This window comes from Leptonychotes weddellii, chromosome 10 (assembly GCF_054177405.1).
Source record: "Leptonychotes weddellii isolate Sample4059 chromosome 10, ASM5417740v2, whole genome shotgun sequence".
Taxonomy (NCBI): Eukaryota; Metazoa; Chordata; class Mammalia; order Carnivora; family Phocidae; genus Leptonychotes; species Leptonychotes weddellii.
Genome location: NC_138378.1, coordinates 99,132,900 through 99,158,279, shown reverse-complemented (window position 1 = coordinate 99,158,279; position 25,380 = coordinate 99,132,900). Strand labels below are relative to the sequence as shown.

At 39.8% G+C, this 25,380-nt stretch overlaps 1 protein-coding gene across 14 annotated transcripts in view; it reads left to right on the top strand.

Annotated features, from left to right (window-relative positions):
• Positions 1–25,380, top strand: part of LTBP1 (latent transforming growth factor beta binding protein 1) — a 255,388-nt gene that overhangs the window by 167,752 nt on the left and 62,256 nt on the right. For all 14 annotated transcript variants that reach the window (XM_081796946.1, XM_081796942.1, XM_081796945.1 and 11 more), the window contains 4 exons: positions 1,413–1,535; positions 3,697–3,819; positions 10,870–10,992; positions 16,375–16,500. In XM_081796946.1, the coding sequence (XP_081653072.1) occupies positions 1,413–1,535; positions 3,697–3,819; positions 10,870–10,992; positions 16,375–16,500 (495 nt within the window). The remainder of the gene's footprint in view (positions 1–1,412; positions 1,536–3,696; positions 3,820–10,869; positions 10,993–16,374; positions 16,501–25,380) is intronic.

Here is a 25,380-nt window from a genome sequence, read left to right as displayed (position 1 = left end):
GAGCTGGATTTGTCACAGTGATATGTATGAAAGTCCCTTAAATCCTTTTCAGGGAAAACGCTGTTTTCTATTTATCTTTTGGCACAAAAGAGAGAAGACATTTGTCCTGCATGCCTGTTTTATTAGAAAGCATTCTTTTGTCGTAGGAATTTTGTCCCTCGTCAGAAAAGAAAAAGGCTTTTTTTTTTTTTTAATCTGTAGAATTACACTGCCTCTGTCCCCGTGGTCATTTTAAAGACCCCAAGATCACCTTATTCAAGATAACTGGGTTGCCTCAAGTTGTTCCAAGTGTGTGTGTCATTACTTATAATGAATTACTTCTGACAGTATTCCCGACGTAAATGAGTAACTTATGTAAGATGTCTGGCATACCCTGACAGTACTTGGAATGGAGGGTATATTCTTGCTGCAGACATCTTCACATGGGAATGCTTAATTTGTCATCTTCTTTGAGAAAGTCAAAGAGAGTCCAAGGCACTAAAAATGTTGTCAGACATTACTTGAGATCCAACGAGCTCCACACGCTCTTGTTGGTCTTAAGTTCTTGAACTGACGTCTCAAGTACTTACTAGAATGTGCTGAAAGAAAATGTGGCATAGACTGTTCTTTGCTGTCGACCACTCCTAAAGCTAATAGACTTAGAGCATTTGGAAAGGTACAACATCGTTCTGAAAGCGACATTCAGCTCCCTGATTTAATTTCTCTATTGGCAGTCAATAGTGGGCAGGCAGGACTTGTTGATCCGTTTTATTTACAAATAAGTGAAACCAAAGTTTCTAGTAAACCAGATTAATTTCTCTAAAAAAATTAATTAAAAAATGAATTCATGAGGGGCGCCTGGGTGGCTCAGTCGTTAAGCGTCTGCCTTCGGCTCGGGTCATGATCCCAGGGTCCTGGGATCGAGTCCCACATCGGGCTCCCTGCTCTGCGGGGAGCCTGCTTCTCCCTCTCCCAGTCTCCCTGCTTGTGTTCCCTCTCTTGCTGTCTCTCTCTCTGTCAAATAAATAAATAAAATCTTTAAAAAAAAAAAAAAATGAATTCATGAGCTGCAATTACATTAATAGGTTATGTGAGCTATTTCAGGAAACATGGGATAATGCGACACCTTGCTTACATCAGGATACAATTCAAAAGATTAATGCCACATGAGAGGCTAAGAAATACGGCTTTGCTCAGGAAATGGGTAGTTATTGGTCATGCTTGAGGGGAAGGACTGCGCTGCAAATGGAGTTCTCCTGGCAAAACCTTTCAGATGCATTTTAAATAATAAGATATTCTCAGAAGAAAATAATAGTTAGACATTGATCTTTAGGACCTGATTTCGTAGCTTGATTTATAGGCTCAAAGTTTAGGTAACAGTATGTTCTAGTTATGGGCCTAATTTAAAATAATTGTCACTCTTTTATTTACAGATATTGATGAGTGTCAGCAAGGGAATCTGTGCATGAATGGGCAGTGCAAAAACACGGAGGGCTCCTTCAGGTGTACCTGTGGGCAGGGGTACCAGCTATCAGCGGCGAAAGACCAGTGTGAAGGTAGGAGCGTGGCTATGTGAACTACTGTGGTTTTCATTTAAGGCCCCTGGCCTGAGAAACAGTACTCAGTAAAGGGAGCGTCTTTCAGAAGCTAACTGGATGGTTTCACGAGAGTGCCAAAAAGCAAGGGACCTCAGCTTAAGTCAGAAAAATCAGTAACACAGGATGGAAAAGTGTTAAATTTGAAAAAGAAGGTATTCATGATCAGTGGCTGAGCATTCATCTTGGGAAGAAAAAGCATTGCTCTCTGTGTAATTCCTTGCTGCAGAAAATCAGTTCTATTTAATTCATTTGAAAGTTTTACCTACTCAGATTTCAGCAACTGGAAGGTTATTATATCAGCCCAAGACTGAAAGAAACAGCATCCCCCTTATATCACAGATCAAGTTTGTGAAATATGTCCTGTTTCTACAGGTGATAGTATTTTGGATCTCGCTGAGGTTGACCTCAGACTTAAAAAATAAATTTCGTCGAATCTTTCACAGAATTACTTCACTTCTCAATAAGTATATGCTTCCTGAGCTTGATATGATGGTATCACTGGTGGACAAGCACAAGAGTCTAGAGTTCTTGAAAAGAAAGGTCATTTAAGTGCCATTTAAGAACAGAATATACAGTCTACAGGACCAATAAGGAAACAAATCATGTCCATGGCTGTATGTAAACTTTGACTATTTAATGAGTGCAAATGTCTTCTGAGATGCTATTATAAATGATGGTACCACAAAGAGATCAACCAGTATCATCACGACCTTCCCCAGTTTCCCCTTTCTTGAACAAGGAAAGACATCACAATTCCTAATCTAGGAGTTGAGAGCACACACAAGCATACTCATGCACACAGATAAATTAAGTAATTCATTCTAGATTCTACAAGTCCCTCTCAAAGTTTTTTACTTTATTCTGTGACTCCTGACCCTAATTAGCTAAGCATTTATCAAATGCCCACCGTGCATTGAGAACTACAAATGAATGTATAATAAGGGAAGAGGTCAGTCTACAGATAATATAATAAGGCTATCATGTTCATAATCCTTTCTTTTGAAGAGCCTGTGATGTCACTACCAAAAATAAGATAGAAGCAAAACCACCCACCAAATTATCAATAGGGGCAAACCAATTTTAGGTGCCAAATGCCATGATAATCAACATGATGCTGTAACAGAGCGGGGGAGAGCAGAGTTGTGCGGGGTCCCTATGGAAACTGATGCTTGTGTTGGCTCTTCTAGAATCCCATTGCCAGAAGTAGGTAAATGTACTCAGATGTGAAGAACAAAGCCTGTCAACAGACAACATGAATTAATGCCTACTCACTGTGAAACACTAGATCATCTAAGTCATAAAGGATGTGGTAGACATAGTCCTGCCCTCAGGAAACTTAAAATCTAATGGTAAAAGTAAAACAATTGAATACATGCCATATATCATGTGCCTTTTGATGTGCGGATATGACGCGTGTGTGTGCTTGAGCCTGAGCTCAGGGTTGGGTTACAAAAAAATCATCTCTAAGCTGAGGATATGTGGGTTAAGAAGAGAGATTCAGTGGCAATGCAAATATCAAATTGGCTGAGAGGAGGGAAGGGCCATTAGATTTGGCCAGAAAATCACTGAGAGAGAAAAAAAAATGGAAGCCTAATTGCCAAGGGGCTGAAGGGTGTATCTGTGAAAAAGAAATGAAGATGTTTATGCCATGACACTTTTACAAACTTCTCTTGTAAAGGGCCAGATAGTACATGAATTTTTGGTGCTATTTTCCAATAAAATTTTGATTACAGTAGTAGAGCTATAGTTTGCTGACCTCTTCTTCAGACTGTTACAGGCCTAAGTGCTTTTAAGTTCAGTGTTCTATTTGAACGTATAAAAGAGATTTGAGAAGCTAAGTTGAGGCTTACAGATGACAGCAAAGTATTTGCCACTCATCGGTGAACATTGGGATTAATATGTACAGATTCTTAGCTTACTGGTTAAGATTTTAAGTTCATCTGGATTTTCCCTCCTGGGGGATTCATGACCTTTTACTAGAGATCAGCTTAATTCATATAACAAAGAGTCTAAATTAATTATAACCTAGATAATTTATAGACTTCTTTACATGCATGATTAAAAATATTTTTAAGGTACCACTCACTTATACAGTGTTTTTTTACTCTCTTGCCCATAGATATTGATGAATGTCAGCACCATCATCTCTGCAGTAATGGACAGTGCAGGAACACAGAGGGCTCTTTCCTCTGTGTTTGTGACCGAGGTTACAGAGCATCCACCCTTGGGGACCACTGTGAAGGTGAGAATTGCTCCTGACTGCAGAATCCCAGAAAAATCTGGGCATCATCCTGGGTTTTGTACTTGAGTCCAACCTTTTGACCTCACAGTCAGGACATTAGGTTCCTGCAAAATCATTTTCCCCATGGTCACACAAATAATGAAAAGAAGCCAGTAGAATCCAGGTTTTCCTTGCACTGCTCAGAGCCATGGTTTAGAAGAATGATGCCAGCTAAATGAGCAAAGAGTCCGTTTCACTTTTCTCAGGTTTAGATGGTTTATCCTGGGTATATAGTTCTGAACAGTAGTACCTTATTTTTGCAGGACCAGCATGCAAATAAGTAAACACAAGTGAATTTTCCAGATAGCTGGGAAGTTTTTAAGAGCTGAACTTTAGGACGCCTGGGTGGCTCAGTCGTTAAGCGTCTGCCTTCGGCTCAGGTCATGATCCCAGGGTCCTGCTTCTCCCTCTGCCGCTCCCTCTGCTTGTGCTCTCTCTCTCTCTCTGACAAATAAAATCTTAAAAAAAAAAAAAAAAAAGAGCTAAACTTTAATTCAATTTTGAGTTTTTTGCATAAGTATTTCTAAAAGATACCCTAGGTGTAGAGCATGGTATAATTGTAACCACCCCACTACGTGCTGTGCCTCAGAGCCTCTGGGGTGGTTGGCTGGTCTTTCCCCAGCCTGTCACATGTGAACTCTCTGTGCTCATTGTCTACCCAACTCACCGTTTTTTTCCAGTTCATCCTCTGATGTCCCGCATGTAGAACCTGTCAGTTGTGAGACCAGAAATATGAAGAGTTAGAGTCTGTGAGTGAGGGGTTAAACCCCACCTTGGAGAGAAACACATGAGCTTTTTAGGGAGTGGTTTTTTTTTTTTTTAAAGATTTTATTTATTTGAGAGAGAGAGAGAGCACATGAGAGGGGGGAGGGTCAGAGGGAGAAGCAGGCTCCCTGCCGAGCAGGGAGCCCGATGCAGGACTCGATCCCGGGACTCCAGGATCATGACCTGAGCCGAAGGCAGTCGCTTAACCAACTGAGCCACCCAGGCGCCCCTTTAGGGAGTGGTTTTGTGGCACAAATGTGATACACAGTGAAAAATGGCCATGATACTTTCTCCCTTGTCAGTCCCTCTTGGTTGGGAAAGATCCATTATACTTCATAGCATCCTACTTTACTGACCAGAGAACTTGGCACAACCAGAGACAAACTTTCCAGAGGGCAGTTGGGACAGTTTCAGAGGCCTTAAAATGTATGTTATTGCTGAATAAGTAAATCATCTAGGATTTGATCCTAAGGTAATAATAGTCTTCAAAGGGCTAATGACTCCATTGAAAAGTTGTAATCAACATACCTATTGAAAAATAGGCAAACAAGTGATGATCTAAATAATGAAATTTGATTGAAAAATTGTGTATTGGGAACTCTGTAACATAGGGATAACTGTTAATGATTCAACATAGTGTCTTTCTAAGGTGGGAGAGGCAGGCGTGCAGCTGGGGACTAGCCATGGAAGAACCTCTTCCAGAATAAATAGGTGACGGGGCACATGCTAAGGCCCTGAAAACCTAAACTGACCACCAGCATCTCTTCTGTCCTAACCCCTGACCGACCCAGAGGGCAACCAAGGCTATTGATTGGTCCTCAGTAGAAGGCACATTGCTGTATTTTGGCTGTTTCAGTGTGTTGCCCATCTCATCAGAAGTTCAGGATTTTTTATTCTATCAACATCAACTGCATGAAAAGCCAAACAAAAACTTTTTAGCCAATTTGCTCATCATTGTTAACATAGATATTCAATAAGAAGGCTTCTTTTGGAGTATATAATTGGTCCTTTGTCTCTTAAAGTCAGGGCTAATTTCCCTGGTGTTCTAGGTTATAAATAGAATTGGAGTCCATTCAACTAATTCAGTGCTGTCTTTGAAACTATAATAGCACTTCAGCCTGCTAATTCCCAACTAGTAGTGTTTCCGACCCTCCCCAGTGGTATTTAGCTGTAATTAACTGAGCTGTTGCTGTTCACATGCCTCTCACAGCTGTGGGAGGAAGAACCATCTTTCTTGTTGGCTTTTATATTTACATGTGTAACTTTCCTCTAATAATTCTGCCAAAGGCCTTGTTTTCTTGAAGTGTTATCCTACAGTCCTTCTGGAAGTCAGAATCAGAGTCAGAATCACAAGTATTGTGCTACTGTCTATGTGTTACTTGCGCCAACATGCTCAGTAGCCATTCAGCCTGTGAAGGGTGGCCTCCATTGCTCTGGTTATTAGAGGTCTTGGCATCTCAGCCTTCAAAGGCCCTGCCTCTGACTTGTTCCCTTTCTAGATACAATCTCTATTTCCGTGCGCGCCTTAGCCCCTTCCCCAGCCCATCACTATGATTGCTCCATGCTAGTCCCTTGCAAAGCCTAAAAAAGAAGACTTATGATTTACTCTGCCTTTCTGTGGCCCCTCTCTCTTGGACGTTTCTTTGTGGACCAAATCAAAAAAGGTGAGAAAAGAAGTGCTTGTATTTGTTTCCTTGTGACATTTCTTTCCAAGTCAAAATCATTCATTCTTTTCATGTATGCATTCATTACACAAATATTTGCATGCCAAGGATGTACCAGGTATTGTTAGGTATAGGATATATAGTAATAAACCAAATAGACAAAAATTCTTTCCTTTGTGGAGCTAACATTCTAGTGAGGGAGATATGCATGATAAATAAGTAAAATATATAGTTTGTTAAGTGGCAATAAATGCTATGGAGAAAAATAAAAGGGGGTATATGGGAAGTGTGGAAGGGGGGAGGGGGCTGATCTGAAGGCAGATGGACCTGTGTGTGTGGAATTCACGAGTGGGTACTGGGCTGTGAGTCATTAACATATAGATAGTGTTTAAGCTGTGAAATTAGAAGACATCACCAAGGGAGTAAGGATAGTTAGAAGAGAAAAGGGGTCGAAGATGGAGTCCTGGCCCCCCACTTATAAGTGAGGAGGAGGATAGGAACAAGCAAAGGGGATTGAGACCAAGTGGCAAGAGAGGAAGGATGAAAATCAAATCCAAGAGAAGAAAACATTTCAGAGAGGAGGGAGTCATGAACTGTTGTCAAACAGCGCTGCTAAGCAAGATGAGGGCCAGAATTGACCATGGGATTAAACAGGGTGGGGATCTCTGGTGACTTTGACCAGTGCATTCTCTAGTGAAGGTGTGATCAAGATTGACATCGTTTCCTTAAAGCCTGTTGCCCAAATCTTAGAAGGGCTCTATCTTTCACACCACCCTAGGCAGTGGTGTAGGACCATCCCATGTGTTGGGCTCTCTCTTAATGTTCAGCCTGCTTTTTCTTTTCTCTTCTCTTCTCTTCTCTTCTTTTTCTTCTTCTTCTTTTTGCTTTTGAAGATAGAGGTCTTTCAAAAAAATTTAGACTAAATCAGGCTCTAATGTAATGCAGTTTTCAAATCTATACAATCATTTATAAACACTTAGAATAAGTGTTTCTTTTCCTCACATAGGTTCTCTTAGATTTTGAAAAATGAATGAAAATCAAATGATTTTAAAGTAGTATGAACAAAGCTGATGTGCTTCCCTTATGCTAAGGCAAACATCTAGGTAATGCAGTGTGTTTCTCTTGTGGATGAAATTCATGTTCTCAGGGCTCTCCCTCATCTTTTTTGAATTGAGATTTTTCACATGACGCTAATGATCCAATATGCCTTTCCTTGGTTATCTTAGTTTCCAACAGAACAAGGAAAGGTAAATCTAAAAACTGACTGCCTACGTAACACCCATGAGAATAGCTGTGGAGCTGTTAGAATAAATATGGAAAGTTGGAGCTCTCATGCCAGCCTGTGGGAACGTAAAATGGTGCAGCCACTTTAGGGGACCGTTTTATCACAATTTAAACCTACTTTGTGACTCAGCCACTCCACCCCTAGGAATTTACTCAAGGAAAATGAAGGCCTGTGATTACACAAAGACTAACACATGAATGTTTATTAAAACTTTATTCATAATAGCCAAACTGTAAACAGTCCAGGCACTCATCAAAGGCGAATGGGTCAACAAATTGAGGCACGTTCTTATGGTAGAATACTACTCGGCAATAAGGAGGAGAGAGCTGTTGGTACACACAATAACTTAGATCAGTCTCAAAAACACTGTGCTGATCAGAAGCCAAATGGAAAAGGGGCACAAGGAAACCTTTAGGGTGATGGAAATGCCTACATCTTTTTTTTTAATGGTTGGTCTAATATATTCACTTAATACATGTTTTATGGCAGAGATTCATACACAGTAGATGCGTTTATCCCCATTTGGCACAATCATTATTGAAAACAAATCTGAGAGTTGGGGTTTATGAATTATTTTCATAGAATTTATATCTAAAAGCCTAGTCTCAGTTAACTTTGTTTCCACTTTTAGAAATCTTGATGTACCAAGGGTCGGTTAGCTGGGGAATAAAAAATTCTTTGGCATGGAAATGAAACCTAAAGGTTTCACACTTCATGGGACACACTCCTGCATGCTCTTCTCTGTCTTGTGCATAATTTTCCTTTAGTGTCTTTTTCGTGACATGAGGTTAATTAGGAATGGAAATTTCAGGGCAGACTGGAAAAGGAGTCAAAGGGAAATATCACCAAGCCTTATGTTTGTAACTATAGAATAACATTCTTACAGAGATATCTCACAATTCTTTAAAAAATGATTGCATTTGTGATGATTTAAGAATCCAACAGCGATCCCAACACATGTAAATGGATAAAGAAATGTCTACTTTGATTGTGATGGTGATCACAAGAATGGATCTACATTTGTTCAAACTCATTGAACTAGACTCTTAAAATTAAATGCATGTATTGTATGTAAATTTTACTTGAGTGAAGTTGGAAAAACACACTAAAGAAGGGATAATCCACTTTAGTTGTGACAAGGTCACATCAGCTGTGTTTTATGTTCTAGGATCAGTATTCAGAAACATTTTAATCTAGGGGGACAGCCTGACTTGTGTTTCTTTCGGTGGAGTAAAATTGTAAGGTGCTTGCTTGTTTCTCTTTGATTTGCCTCATGAACGGCACAGAAGCCAGTTAATAAGTGGATTGGGTTCTATGAGGAAAATTTAATTTGGTGTGCCAACATTTTGAATGAGACAATGAGGAGATTGAGACTACAACTGTCTCCATGTTCACTTCTTCCTGGAACTTCTCATGCATTTTCGCAGCAATCATAATTATTGGCAAGAAATGCCATCATATACCAAAGTCTGAGAGAACAAAGAAGGTTTTGTTCCTTAGCTTTCCTCAGTGCTCATAATTAAAATCCTGCACAGACAACAGAAGAGAGAGTCATGGACTATGTTAGGAGTAATGAGCTCTGACTGGAAGTAAATGTGGTAATAAAGAGCCCTCGTGAAAGATCTGCCCGGCATTCACGCAGTGAGGGGGGTCATTAATTGTCTCACATGCTCACAGTCAGAACTCATTACTGGTTACGTAAACCATGTTTAGTTGCACATATGCTATAAATATATGCATTGAAAAATCCAGTCAACCTCAAACCTATTGGTGATAGCTGCTGAGTAAGTGACTTCAATGGAGCTTTTGATCTCGCTGAGTCCCTTTCCTGCCAAAAGCCCCCTTCTTCCCCTCCTCCACTTTCTACTCTGCTCTCCAGGCTTCAAGTAAATCCCCTCTGTTACATGAAGCCACCTTTGGCTTTTATGGTATCTCTTCTCTAAATCCATGTGACACATGAAGTTGGTACTATTCTTTTGACAAGTAATTATATATTTTGGCAACTCTTAGGTTGAATTTGCTTGGACTTACAAAGCAATGTAATATTTTGTGCTTATTTTTATTAATATAATTTAAATCATTTCTGTTTGGGAGAAGAAATCATGTCAAATACTTTAAAATTTTTCTTACAGGGCGCCTGGGTGGCTCAGTTGGTTAAGCAACTGCCTTCGGCTCAGGTCATGATCCTGGAGTCCTGGGATCGAGTCCCGCATCGGGCTCCCTGCTCGGCAGGGAGTCTGCTTCTCCCTCTGACCCTCCTCCCCCTCATGCTCTCTGTCTCTCATTCTCTCTCTCGCAAATAAATAAAAAATTTAAAAAAAAAAATTTTTTTTCTTACAATGCAGAGTACCGGATCTTGTATAAATAGATGCTCAAGATACTCTTTTTTCTTTTTTGAGAGAGAGAGAGGTAGGGGAAGGGCAGAGGGAGAGGGAGAGAGAGAATCGTAATCAGGTTCCATGCCTAGTATGAGCCCCACACAGGACTTGGTCTCATGACCCTGAGATCATGACCTGAGCCAAAATCAAGAGTCAGACACCTAACTGACTGAGCCATCCAGGTGCCCCCACTCGCTTTCTATATTTATTATTTTTTAGAGAGGGAGACAGAGGGGGGTGGGGAGGGGCAGAGGGAGAGAAAGAATCTTAGGCAGACTGCATACCCAATGCAGAGTCTGTGTTGGGGCTCAATCTCAGGACCCTGAGATCATGACCTGAGCTGAAATCGAGTGGGATGCTTACCTGACTTAGCCACCCAGGCACCCCTAGATGCTCAGGATATTCTTAATACATATTTGTTTATTTATTTTTAAAAGAGAGAGAGAGTACAAGCAGGGGGAGGGGCAGAGAGAGAGGGACAAGCAGACTCCTCACTGAGCAGGGAGCCCAACCCTGGGCTGAATCCCAGGACCCCAGGATCGTGACCCAAGCCAAAGGCAGATGCTTAACTAACTGAACCACCCAGGTGTCCCTCTTAATACATATTTAAAGAATATTTTTATTCCCTGTTGTTACCAAGAACATAGCCAAGTAAATTGTTTAGTACAAGACTTTGACGGTTTCTCTTCCAAATTTCATTTGATGTTAAAACTTTAGTTTATTGTTCAAAGCCAAAATCTTTTCAGAATGTTTCATTTTTAAAAATCAAAAGTTAAAAAGCTGTCTTCCATTAAAAATTATATTCTTGTAAAAGATGTAAAATTATGTTCATTTACGTGATTTTTATGTGTAAGAGTAATGCTTAATTTTTTTTAATATAGTTTATTCCATCTTTTAAATTTTTAAAATTGACTTACAGATATCAATGAATGCTTGGAGGACAACAGTGTTTGCCAAGGAGGAGACTGCATTAACACTGAAGGGTCATATGATTGTACTTGTCCAGATGGATTCCAGCTAAATGACAATAAAGGATGTCAAGGTACTTCTCTGCTTTTTAGTCCTGATTTACATCGTTGTTCAGTTCTGTGGTGCTTCCTGATGGTAGTCTGTGGCTTTACCCATTTATATATAAATGAGCTATGCCAATTTATAGTTTTAAAAATCTCTTTCTTGGGTCTGCATCAAGTATGGGAAGTTCTTACTTTGAACTCCATGTTAACTGAAACTCAAGCATTTTGGAATTGTGCCCTAGCTTTGCAAGCTTCTCTGGTAACTGAGATCACCTGAAATTGCTGTTCCTTCCATGGACCAGTCTTGGTGCTAGATTAAAAATTATCCTCTGGCTTTTTTTATGTCCTTCATGGGTATATTTCATTTTATCTCATAGCTGGTATTTATCCATCCTTTTCTTGATCTCTGTTTTTATCCAGTATTCAGCTTTTTCTTCTTCCTAAAAAAACAAAAAAAAAACCTCATTAATAATTTGGTCAAAATTATAGAGGTATAGAGGACAGAATTTTATTATTTCTTCAAAGTGCTATCACATTTCATCTCCCAAACAAAGATATAGAGGATGCAAGGTACTGATAAGAATACAGCACCAACCACAAGAGCTTTAATTGAACACCTACTATGTGCCAGTTGCTTTGGGTAGCTCGTAGATTTGTGGAGAATTTAAGAGGCAGCTTTTCTTATATCCATTTTGTACATGAGTAACTGAGGCTCAGAGAAATTAATTAGCATGCTCCTCCCTTGAGATTTGAACCCAAGATCTTTTCCCACGATTCTTGCCTGTGTTACCCTACCAATAATTACTACATTTATAGTGAAAAGAAAGAAGCCTGTGAGATTCAGTGTTTTTCCCCCAGTATAGCACACTGAGTTATTGGTGATGCTGGGACTAAAAAGTCGGATTGTTTAGATCCTTCATCTCAACATTTTTAGCTCTACCTGGCTGCCCTCCCAGTTTTCCTTTTTATTAGTCTTAAGAAATCCATGCCTATTTCTTCCACCAAAGACTCTCACTTATCTTTATCTTTATACTTACTTATTTCTGCTACTTGGATAATTTTTTTTCCTAGTTGTTTCCCCTCCATTAATGAACTGTGAAGTGTGTCCCAAAGTACATATAAGTAGAGGTTGTTGGAGTTCTTCTTTATCCACTGCTCCTGGACATGAATAACTTTTTAATTCTGGATTGTCATCAGTTGTGTCTTCTCTCTCATGTCCAGGATGTATAGTACTTGAAAGGGAAGATGGTGCGTACTGTCTAAGCTGTAGCACTAGAATCATACTATACCCTATATCCGTAGCATTGTCCACACCCAGCTGTACGTCACTGTGATACCAAAGACACGGACCTTTGCCTCGAGATCTTTTAAAATTGATTTACTTACCGATCCAAGATTTAACTATACTGTGATGTACCTCATTTGCTGTCCTATATTCCTTTACCATTGTGATGCAGTAAGGTGAATTTAAATTTTTCAGTATTTTCAATGCAGAAAGTAAATGTGCTTGGATTTAATGCAATGGAGAAGAAATATTTGAATTATAAAATTGCTGTGCGAATATTAGAACTTTTACATCTTCAAATGAATCTTGATTTATATAAAATGCCAAGAGTTGCCCCCTAAAAAAACCCCAGTATCCTGTTTTTTATTATAGACATTTGGGTTTAAAAGCAATACTTTCTTTTCTCATTCTTCTCTTCCACAGTTTTTGACCAAATAGAGGCAAACTAAGTCTTCTGTAAATGGACAATGATTGCATATTGCAGATTTCATAAACTTTTAGAGTTAAATCATAAGGAAGTAATTTAGCCATCTGATTTACTAATTATACTACTGTCTTCTCTCAATACATTAAATTTGTTTGTGATTTGATATCAACTCTAATATGTCACTTCTCCAAACATGTTTTATTAACTGTAAATCCTTAAATTAATATGTCTGCTTAAAAAACTTAAATCCGAACAAATGAAAAATATTCCTGAAGCAGGTTTTAGTACCGTTTAGATTATTATCTATGAATCTGTTCCATCACCCACCTTTCCCTGATTAGAGGCTGTTTATAATGACGGTGTACACTCATCTTGTTTTAAATCCTCTCCTTTGGCTATGTCGCTAGAAGCAGCCTTCTGATCTTTCAGTCCACCTGAAGTTACTAGCCTACTTCTGTCTAATCTCATGGCCAGGTCACATTCTGTACATAGGCATAGATTTTACAGTTTGTTTTAATGCTGAAAATGTGATTGATGCCAGTGCTGATAACCATGGGACACACACGAATGACAGTGTGTGATAGACATAAGCTTTAAACTTTACCTAATAATCTGAAGATAGTTCCATATTGAGTAAGGCATTTTCAGTTGGAAGTGTAAGAGTCTCTTCCCCCAGCAAAATTAATACTGATATACAGACAGCATGGAAATTCCATGTTAATAGTCTCTGTAGGAATGTGACAGCATACGTTTGAGATTCAGAACACACACTTCAGTTTTGCGTTTTGACTTACACATGTGAAATTGTGAATTTCTGTGGAATCTCGGACCCATGAAAGAAACCCAACTTAAATATAGTCTGGCTTTCGGCTAAGTTACTAGCAGCATAGTTTAAAAATGCCTCAATAAGTACAACCCAAATTGAATGCATATGTTTCTCCAGTTCCAGATATTCGTGTTGTTCTTTCTTAGCGGTTTCCTGGAAAAAAGTCTGGGAATTCGTCTTCAGTTCCTGTCATCAAACTTTTTAGACAATTATTTGTTAATCAGTGACTTCTCTTGAAGCAAGCACTTCATGCACATTATTCCCTATGCAAAGTTGCAAGTTGGCAGCTTTTAAAGGGCCACATTGAGACATAGGATGAAATGAGGAGGAGGTTTGGATAACCTGTTGGGCTCCACAAGGTGGATATGGACCTTGGGCTTGCCCCCCAGGCCAGTAGAACTTTATTGAACCTTGTTGCCCAGATAGAGGTAACTCAAGGCAGCAGGTTGGAAAGAATGAAACTAAAAGCCAAGAGAAGGTCAGAGTTCAAAAAAGATGACCAGTCTAAGATATTACCAGTGGGTAGGGACAAATCATAAAAGGTATCAGAGATTTTATAAAAGAAGTGAAGGATTTCACAGGGTGAAGTCACATTGAGAAATAGTCAAGTAGAAAATGATTCATTGCTCTTCCTCGAAATGCTCTTAAAGTAGTGACAATAACAAGAGTGGGAGGATTGTTAAGAAATATGAGTAATTCCTGCTTGGTTTCTTATTTTGACTCAGCAGTGGATAGGCCAACTAGTGCGAATATATGGCAGATGGAATGGTAAAGAGTTAAGGATTGATATAGACAGATGAATAAATCAGTGGTGTTGCCAGAATATCTGTCACACAGTGAGGTGAGTAGAGCAAAAAGAAGAGCACCAGGAGATCCTGGGTGCAGAGAAAGGGATGACTTTATGGAGGAGAACTGTAGGGTTGGTGGGTAAGCATGTTCTAGAGGTCACTGGGAAGGGCTCATAATCCATGTTTTCCATGTGCCCATTAAGCTTTTACAACTATGCATGTTGGCTCCTACCTCCCCTGTTATACTGTGAGCTTCATAATGGCGAGGGCCCCAGCCTGTTCAACCTTCTCATAGGAAGCATTCAGTAAATGGTTTTAATTGAATTAAAAATGGACTTCTAAGAAGATGTATCAAGGACCTCCTTACTGAGAGGTAAAGGAGACTTCAGAAAGGGAAGAAAATGGCCTTAGTAGGGCTCCTGCCCATAGGGTGCCAAGGACCTGTGAGAGTTTTCATGGCCCTAGTTAACTAAGAGTACCTTAACCAATCATGGTTTAATTAGGAGAGAGTGAACATAACTGAGATTTTGTGGTGGGCAACATCCCTAATATACTATGAATATGCTGTACTAGGAGTTGGGGACTCCATTCAAATATGTAGTTCTCTTCAAGGAGCCATCAGTGTAATAAGGGACACAACCGAGTAAAACATTGATTAAAATACGTGCAGACAGGTAGTTGCATATGTCAGTACAGTTGTGAGTAAGTGACCATTCTCTAGGATTCCTTATGTTGTCACTATAAGCACTTGTATCCACAATAATTAGCACTGGTTTGATAGAACATTTCACTTCATGCATTGAAAGTGTTTAGGAGTACGTCATGACCCTGGCCATGGGGAGTGTAATCACGCTTCATTGAGAACAGGCAGGTCAGCAGAAGACTTGTGCTAAGATGGTCAACACATGTGTACAGCATTATTTGTTCATGAGTGTTAATAATCGTAGCTACCACTTTCTGACCCTTTGTTGTATTTAGGCACTGTACTAAGCCCTTGACCCTCACTCATGAATTGCATCATCACAAAGCCGTGCAAATGATTAAAACTTCCCTGATCTAAAAGGCCTTCTTTTTTTTGTATTTTATGTCCTCTATCCATTTTCAACCAATTACAGATTAGAGGCTATTTCATTTATATATTCAGACATTTGTGAAGGGCCACTTTAGGGACCAAAGACTATCAGTAAGACATGTCCAGTTTTGCCCTTAAGGAGTTCACATCGTGGGGGCCAGTCGGCGTGGAGGTGACATGATGCTTTGGGGCTCCATCAGGATTGTGTGCATGGCTCTGGGAGAGCACAAGAACACAGCATGCTCACAGATGAAGACTGTTTCTCAGAGGAGTTGTTTGTTGGTGTTCCTCAAGCCTCCAATAGGTCTTAAAAAAAAAAGTACATTCAGGTTGAACGTCTGAAAATGAAAATGCCTTTTTCGGGGCGCCTGGGTGGCTCAGTTGGTTAAGCGACTGCCTTCGGCTCAGGTCATGATCCTGGAGTCCCTGGATCGAGTGCCGCATTGGGCTCCCTGCTCGGCAGGGAGTCTGCTTCTCCCTCTGATCCTCCCCCCTCTCATGTGCTCTCTCTCATTCTCTCTCAAATAAATAAATAAAATCTTTAAAAAAAAAAAAAAAGAAAATGCCTTTTTTTTGTAAATTGAAAATGGTTGAGGGGCGCCTGGTGGCTCAGTTGGTTAAGCGTCTGCCTTTGGCACAGGTCATGATCCCAGGGTCCTGGGATGAGCCCCAAATCGGGCTCCCTGCTCAGCAGAGAGCCTGCTTCTCCCTTTCCCTCTGCCTGCCACTCTGCCTACTTGTGCTCTCTCTCTCTCTGTCAAATTAAAAAAAAAAAAAAATCTTTAAAAAAAAAAAATGGTTGAACATTGGCTTATTCATATGATTGAACCAAAGTAGTTTCTCTCTTAAAACAATCCAACTTGTGGCCTGGTATATGTACAAATAGTACATTTGGGCCATAGAATAAGTGTCTGACGCTTTTGTAATAGATTTGCTTACTGTATGTCTGCTATCATATGAAACCAAAGGAAAAAAAATTTTTTTCACATATTTGGAACTCTTTTCAATTGCAGATATTGATGAATGTGAACAGCCCGGACGCTGTGGTCCTCATGGAGAGTGTCTCAACACAGAAAGTTCTTTTCACTGTGTCTGTGAACAGGGTTTCTCAATTTCTGCAGATGGCCATACGTGTGAAGGTAAGATAAACCGTCAGGAGACCTATAATTATCTCATGATAAAGCAGAGAGGAGATTGCTTTCTGTTGAAGCAGGCAAAGGTTGGAAGACACTATGAGATACTCATGATTTAAGGCCTCCAAGCATGTATGCATCAAGGTGACTCCTCACAGCTTGAGAATTGCTGGGATTTACACATAGGATAACCTAAGGTTATGATGATGAAAATACTCATGGGTGATTCCATTACTGTGAATTAATTAGTGGAAACATGCAGGACATGATGATTTCAGGTCCATGTGGGGAAAGCTGTAAGCAACCTCCCTGATATAACTCAAGACTCTGCCAGTTTTGGTTCAGGGTCATACAAATCGTCTTCATCATTGTGAACATGTGTGATTCTTCTCTGTACCACTGTCAGCAGATTTTCGTTATTTCTCTAACATCCTTAGCTGTAGGTTGGTGTATGTTCTTGCCCATTGGTATTTATTATCTCCTTGAAAGGTAATTGTGTTGTAAGACATTAAGATAAGAGCGTTGGCTTTCTCTTTGCAACCTCTGCATGTTTGTAGGGATACAGCACTGTTTGTATTCATAAGATTTATGTTCTTAATGATTTATTATAGTTTGATAAGTTGAGGAATAATTCACCTGAACCTTTTTAAAAGGAAACTGAGAAGGTGTCCATAATCATAATTTCAGTCCATCTCTTGGAGCACCTAGGTTATCAAAGAAGTAAATTGGAAAGAAGTAAATTGCAAAGGTTCTGTCCCGGGCCTATGATAGAACCCAAATTCTTCGCTCTAAAAAAGAGCGCAGCAGGAACTGCCTCCTCTCCTTGCTCGTACCACAGTGGAAGCAAGCCAAGGAACAGCGACCAGGTTCATCTGAAAGTAATTATTATATTGGGAAGAATAAACTGATCTTATAAAAAGCAGGCGATTGTTGAAATTGCTCTCCTGCTGAGTAGACAAAACATTGATGCCAGATTTGGCTTCAAGTGAAAGAGAGATAGTGTGGGGTGTGGTTTGAGCAAGCAGATTTTGAGGGGTTTGGAAGCCGTCAGAAGTTGGGAAATGGGGAAAAACATCATTCAAGGTGGCCATGAGAGGTTTGCAAGGATTCCGTGGTACCGTGATTCGAGTTTTACCTGGATCTTATATTTAGACCTTGAGCCTAGAGTTCTTAGGAAAGACCCTGCGTGAATACATCCATTGTTCTGCAGAGACGGCGGCATTCCCTGGCAGAGGGTCAGGGTGCTAGCCCATCTGAGTCACTGATGACACCAATGGGCAGAAGGCACATTTCCCCACATTCCAGAAAAATGCTGGCCTGATTCTTCATTTGGGTCTGAAACATGGATTAGAAGGGCTTCCTTCCCTGAAAAATGGTCCATGTTATAACTACTGACGGTGGTGCCATGCAGAAATGATGTTCAGAAAAAACTGCAGGTCACCTCACATGCTCACTAGCGAAAGTTATTGTTCCAGAAGAATATGCCAATATAAATACTTCCGCATCCATTTTGTCTTTTGTACTTAAGCAATTTTCTTTTAATTCCGTGTCTTTTTAAATACTGATTTCTTTTTTTTTACTGATTTAAAAATGCTTTTTAAATACTGATATAATCACTGTAATTTACCTGCAGTTCTAGTTCTGTCAGGCATCTACTTGGCAAAGACTTGAATTTTAAAATGTGTTTTTAGAAAACTTCTAGTACTTTGTAAATGACACTATTTAGTATACTTTCTTTGACACTTGGTCCATATTTTTTTACTCTAGAAACTGGACAATTTTATAAGTAGTAAAATGGGTAATTTAGAATACTGTGCTGATATATGGCAGTATGACTAGAGATCTCCCTAGGCATGTTATTCTCTTTCTAGAAGAAGCTGTGCAAAGCTTTCATTTTTTATGGGCTTACTCCACTGCATTAAACTGGTCCAAATTTTCCTTTGTTGGACTTAGCCTGAAACCTGTGACAGTAGCAGAATGTCCTGATTCTACCCCTGGCTGTGGTGTAGGATGAAGCCAGCCCATGTGATCAGGGTTTAGCTGTGGAACTGATGTGCATAGTACTTGAGTTAACACTGAGAAGTGACTGGCTCTCTTCATGCCCTCCCACCAGCTTATTTCTGAACCTCGGGTTTAGGCAGCTGGAGACTTGAGGACGCAGGGCTGGGATAGCCTGCCCTAAGCTGGGCTACCTGCATCCCTCCCGGCTGAGGGAAGGAGGGCCCGTCCCTGATTTCCAGTGGCTTCGCTGGTATCCGCTCCCAGTTACTGAGCCACAGTGGAGAGGCATACTCCATCAGCATAAACTATCTCAGGTATCAGGTAGCATGGCAGATTGTATAGAAATAAAAACAGCACCACTGCATCCTTCCTTCCCCTTCTGTGTGTGGTGTTCTGGGAACATGTACCTGATAGAGGAAGGAGGAACACCTTGATTCTCCTACCGGACATGAAGAACAACAGTGTTCTTTGAAATTCAACTGGAGTAGAGTGGGAAGTATGTGGCGGGTGAGCTGTTAATTCATCTATTCATTTACTGAGTGCCTGTCTCGTGCCGGGCAAAACACAGCTCTTGTCCACTTGGAACCTACCTTCCAAGAGCGGAATCTGGGATAAATAAGTAAATTGTACATACAGAAAATTATCTTTTTGCCTTTAAACAATATAACATAGTTATGCTTTAGGGATATAAGTAAATACAGGTTATTTGGGTGCCTGCGTGGCTCAACCAGTTAAGCGTCCGACTCTTGATTTTGGCTCAGGTCATGATCTCAGGGTTGTGAGATCGAGCCCCATATATTGGGCTCCACACTGGGTGTGGAGCCTGCTTAAGATTCTCTTTCTCTATCTCCCCCCCCCCAATAAATAAATAAGCACAGGTTGAAACATGATATGCAGGTCAGGTCATTTTTCACCCATCTCACACATGGGTGTTGGAAAAGTGCAGGGAAACTGGACTCTTCTGATGGACTTCCTCTTCTCTGCTTCCCTTTCTTCCTATAACTGTGGTTCATCTCCTCCTGCCACCACCTCTGTGTCCTTTAGCTAGAGTGTTTATCTTGTGTAGAAAAGCAAAGGAAACTTTTTACCTCTTTCACTAAGTTCAGTTTTATGTCCCAATTTATCTTATTCATGTGTTTAAAAAATCACAGTTCTTTTGCTCTTTTAGTTTTTTTTTTGTTGTTGCTGTTGCTGAGCTTTAACTCATGAAAAATATTTATCATCCCATGTGTAAACTGACCCAGGGTTTGGGTTCATCCTCGACAGCAGAATGTGTGTGAGTGTGAGAGTAGGGAAACTTGTAGCCGTCAGATTCCTAAGTGTCACACGTCTGTCCCCTGATGCCCGCCCCACCAAACCAGCCTCTTACTTGGCATCATGCCATGCGTGGGTCTTTGCATGCTGCTCTGGCCAGGGGCCGTGGTGCTCTCTCAGTTGGGCATCCAGGTTGAATGAGTGTTTATACAACAACAAGTGCAGCTGGGGACATCGGACATGTCTAGACCTCACTGCTTTCCAGCCTGTTCACACCTTAGAATGGCCACGCTGATCTAGCAGGAACCTAAAGGAGCCCAGCAACACAGCTCCGGTGGCTTACAGAACCTGGTTAGTCATGGCTAATTAGGCCTCCAAACCATGGCCAAAATCCCTCCCTGAAGCCTTGTCTTTTAGAAAGCATCCTCATTCATCCATTTGACAAATATTAAGTGTATGCTAGGTGCCAGCCACTGTTCTCGGTACGGGGACTATGTCGGTGAACAACAACAATTCCTGCTTTCTCATAAACTACATAATAGGCTAGAAAGACAGAAACCCTGTGGGAACAGGAAGTAGAGCAGGGTGAGGGAGATCTGAGGGCTGGAGCAAGGAATGGAAAGCTGCTACCTTACTAACTTGGGTGGGCTGAGTTGGCCATTCTGCCTCCGTATTGAGAGAAATCAGAGAAATTTTGTGTCTGGGTAACAAGTGAAGCCTTATCAGGTACCCTTTTTTACACTAGTCATCCCCTGGCAGAGGGATAATAGCTTGTCAATAAATAGACCGGAGGGCATGAGATTGTCTGCTGAGGGCCGTTAGCCTCTTGCCCACATGAATTCTCTTTCGGCGGGGGAGTACAAATCAGAGTCCATCACCGAGAGCAAACCCTAATGTAAACTATGGACTTGGGTTGATAATAACGTGTCAGTGTATGTTCATCAGTCATAACAAATGTTCAGGGATGTTGATAGTGGGGGAGCCTGGGCAAGAGGATGGGAAGCTGGGGAGACAGGAGGGACATGGGAACTTTCAGTGAAATTTTACTGTGAACTTGAAACTGCTCTTGAAAATAACCTTTGTTTTTAGAAGTCAGGCATTTCTAGAATTCCCTGTTTATCATAAGAAAGGAAAAATCGGGCGCCTGGGTGGCTCAGTTGGTTAAGCGACTACCTTCAGCTCAGGTCATGATCCCAGGGTCCTGGGATCGAGTCCCACATCGGGCTCCCTGCTCTGCGGGAAGCCTGCTTCTCCCTCTCCCACTCCCCCTGCTTGTGTTCCCTCTCTCGCTGTGTCTCTCTCTGTCAAATAAATAAATAAAATCTTTAAAAAAAAAAAAAAAAGAGAGGAAAAATCAAAACCCTTAATTTTAATTCTGTATTCTCCTATATTTTCCTCCCCTGGATATTATTTCTTGCTTTTTAAAATAATACCTCAGACAGGCTCTGTGATCAGAAGCTTCTGCTCCCACTTTCAAGACAATTCTAATGCTGTTTCAGAATTTGACAACTAAAAAGATTGGAAGAAGACCTCTTATAAACATGTAGCCTGAACACTGAATCCCAGCATATTCAAAGAATCCAGCCCTGTTGTTAAATAGCTCTAGAGATTCTAATCCTATAACTTTTTAGGGTATCTTCTAAAAACTGCTTCTTGCTAACTCACTCATTGGAAAGGGAGAACGTAATCAGAGGCAAGTGGTCAGGATGGCTGACCTCCTGAACTTTACTGAGAACAGTGATATCAGAAAGACTAAAAGAGGGGCGCCTGGCTGGCTCAGAAGAGCCTGTGACTCTTGATTTCAGTGTTGTGAGTTCGAGCCCCACATTGGGTGTAGACATTACTAAAAAAATTTTTTTAAAGCCTAAAGAAGTTAGGTTTAAACTCTGAGGCTAATTTTGTGTCCATTGGAAGCAGGAAGTACGGGTAAAGGCAACTTTTGCCAAATCGAAGAAATAAAAACTAATCTGAAGCAAGCATGGTTTTGTTTTCAGAATATTAGGTGCATTTTCTACTGAGAAGTATAGAAAGAAAGTATAAAACCATTGCTGACATTGAGCCAAGGCAGTTGGTGGCTTTGTGGCATGGAGATATAACTTCATATCTATCACCAAGGAGAAAATATTTTTTAAAATGATTTAGTCAAAAAAAAAAATGATTTAGTCAAGTAGGATGTAATATATTACATCTGGCAACCTGGCCCAAAGAGCTTTAGGTTTTTTGGGGTTTTGTTCGTTTTTTTTTAGTTTTTGTGTTTATTTTTTTGTTGTTTTTTTGTTTTTGGGTTGTTTTTTTTTTTTTTAATAGCTTTAGGGTCAGAAATTGAAAAACCTAGTAAGAGAATACAACCCGAGTGTTTCTTTTCTAAAGAAAAAGAACTTAGGTTAACAATAAGATCCTTTTCCCCCCCACGTGTAAAAAAGGAAAAGGATCCTACAACATTCCAGGTAAAGAAGGGAAACGGCTTCCTGCTATAAAGGCTACTGTTCTTCACGCTCACTCCTCCCGTGAATGTATTTCTGCAGAAGTGAGTGAAAATGGATGTTTAAATCATTAGGGAGAAGGCTGAGGAAATTTTGCTGGAATAAGCTGCTTTTGGATCTGGAATACATATTTTCCATGCATTGCTTGATTGTCTTCCGTATATCAACATTTTTATAAAGAAATTCATAATAGTAGCAGAGAAATTCAAGAGCTCTTCCTAAGCCTTTTATCGCTGCTGACCTTTTAAAACCCCAGAGCTATGGAAAATCATCTGTTCATAGAGAAGTAAACACTTTCCTTGCAGCCAAAAAATAGACATGGAACTGCCAGAAAGTGAAGTCTGCAGATAGTGAGCTGCCCCCTCCACCATCTACTGCCACCCAGTGCTCTGCCAGGGCATCAGGCTTCCTGCATCTATTTTGATGAATCTTTTGATGTCCTCCACAAGCAGAGTACTTAATAGGTCATGGAAGATTGTTGTGAGTAGTATTTTTATACGTTAGGCTTCAGTTGTAATATCTAATACATTGATTCCAGAATTGGTTATTTGTTAGGCATCCAGCTGATGGACTGTTCCGTGGTGGTCTTGGACTCCCAACATGAGTGGACTGGAGATTCTTCCTATAGTTGATGTCATGACCTTATTAAAATTCTCATTTTAATGCTATATATATATATATATATATATATATAGCAATAATAATATGCAATATATCTAGCAATAATAATAATAATAGCTAGCATTTGTTGAATTCTTCTTGTGAGCCAGGCACTATGCTAAGTGCATTGTACCAGTTTTCTCATTTAATCTTCATGACAAACCTATGGGTAGGGTGAGTATTAATCGGAATGTTTTTGGCTGCAATGAACAACTTAAAACAAGGAAATTTATTATACTAAGAAGTGTAGAGATGGTCACCTCTTCTCTGTTAGAGGTCTTTATTCAAATGTCTCTTTCTCAGGGAACGCTTTCTGGCCACCCTTTCTCTTCACCCTCTAATATTTCCTGTTCCCCCTTTGCTCTTTTTTAACCACCTTATTCTCCTTCTTTCTCTTGTTGTTTATCGTCAGACCCCATTCCTGGACACTAAGGCTGATGAGGCCTTGTGATCGGTCTTGTTCACAGCTGTATGGCATTGAGAATAATTAGTTAGGGCACAATAAACAGTGCATGAATGAAAATGTAAAGAGGGGGTCTGTAACTCATCCTGGAATATCAGGAAACAGATACAGTAAGATGACTCCAAACTGAGTATATTTTGTGTACTCTGGTGAAGCCTTTTCTATTTTTTGAAGACTTAGTTCTCTAAAGCACACACTGTGTAATTCTGTATTGGGTACAGAAGTGGTTAAGAATTTAGGCTGGATTCCGAGTGTGTGGGCTTGAACTCTGACTCTACCTCCAAGCTGTGTAAACTTGAGGAAGTTACTTAAAGCTCATGTACCTCAGTTCCCCACGAGCATAATGCAGTCATGGAGTCATTGTAAGAGTTAGATATATTGATGTGTTGACAAGTATCAACTTAGAATGGAGCCTGTCCCCATAGATGTGCTCCATGAATATGAATTCTGTTCAGTGTGTTAGCACTTTTTACATTGATACCTTAGTTATGTTGCCATTTGTTTCCTTAATATGTGGACATCTAAAAGGAGGGAGCGTTTAACACCTATTTGTTTTTATGTGATCAGTGCTTACAAAATGCACAACATACAGTCAGATTACATAAGTATTTGTGAATTAAATTGTCTGTTGTAGGACCAGGTCTGGATATAAATGAAGTACTATATTATATACTATCTACTTTTAAACCCCAAATTTATTTAGTATAAATTATATAAATCATATAAAATATAGGATAGTAACCCATTTATACATAATGTGCTTTAATTCTTCGCCCTTTGTTTTCCCTAAGAGTTCTAGTTCTATTCACTTCCTAAGTTGTAAAATGTTTCAAGTTTTAAAAGGTTTCAAGTTTTCAAATGTTTTGTGAATCAATTGCCAATAAACCAAACGGATGGCTAATGCTGATGCTTATTTGCATTTAAACATTGAAGTTGTTATTTCTAGAGATACACTGTCTATTTTCTGTGGCTTCATAACTGATCTTTCTTGGCCTCCTATTTGAATATAGAAAGAGAAAAATTAGAATAGTGAAAAAAAATGGGAATTTTTTTTGGCCAATCCTATGTTGCTTTTGGGGCCTAAGTGTCAAAAAGATGAATCTGGGGTTTGATATGTTTGGCCTGCTTTCTCCCGGTCCTCATTGGCAGTACCTCTTAGTGTTAAGAAAGACTATATGAAAAGAGAAAATGTACAGTGTGACTCTAAAGTTAGAAGAAGATGTTTATTTTTTGGAAAATCTTGGTTGTAAAAATGTACAGCTATTAAATTAATGCAAGATAATCCAGTGGTTATAAATAAATATATTCAGAGAAAATAGTGCATTTCAAAAATTTTATAGTGTGTAAAAAAAAAACACAAAATATATTTCACACATTATCTTTTGCAAGTAATTGTGTTAGAAATATGCAATTGAAGTCCAGCCTCTTTTCCATAAGTATCTAAGGAAATTTTTCTGAATGGCATGGAATTTCTTCCCCATGGAGAATTTATTCAAATACTTTACTTTTTGTGGTAGTCCATTATATAACAGTAAATTAGGATGATTCTTTACCTTCAGGAGCAGAGAATTTTTTTGGTTTTGTTTTTTTTTTTTTTAAAGCTTTCTTCTCATTTCTTCCCTTCACGTTTTTAGGAATGTTTCTTTTCTGTAGCAGATTTAAATCCTTCTCATTGAACTTTTCCAGTTTTTATATAAAATTCTGTCAGTCCATATTGGGGACAAATGGCTTTTTGAATTCAGAAATACTCTGTGATCCTCTTTTTCTCAAAAGAAGCATAAATGCTTTGTGTATACAGGTTTAGCTTTTGTCCAAAGAAAAAGTGTTTTTTGTTTTTTGTTTTTAAAGATTTTATTTATTTATTTGACAGAGAGAGACACAGCGAGAGAGGGAACACAAGCAGGGGGAGTGGGAGAGGGAGAAGCAGGCTTCCCGTGGAGCAAGGAGCCCGATGCAGGGCTCGATCCCAGGACCCTGGGACCATGACCTGAGCAGAAGGCAGACGCTTAACGACTGAGCCACCCA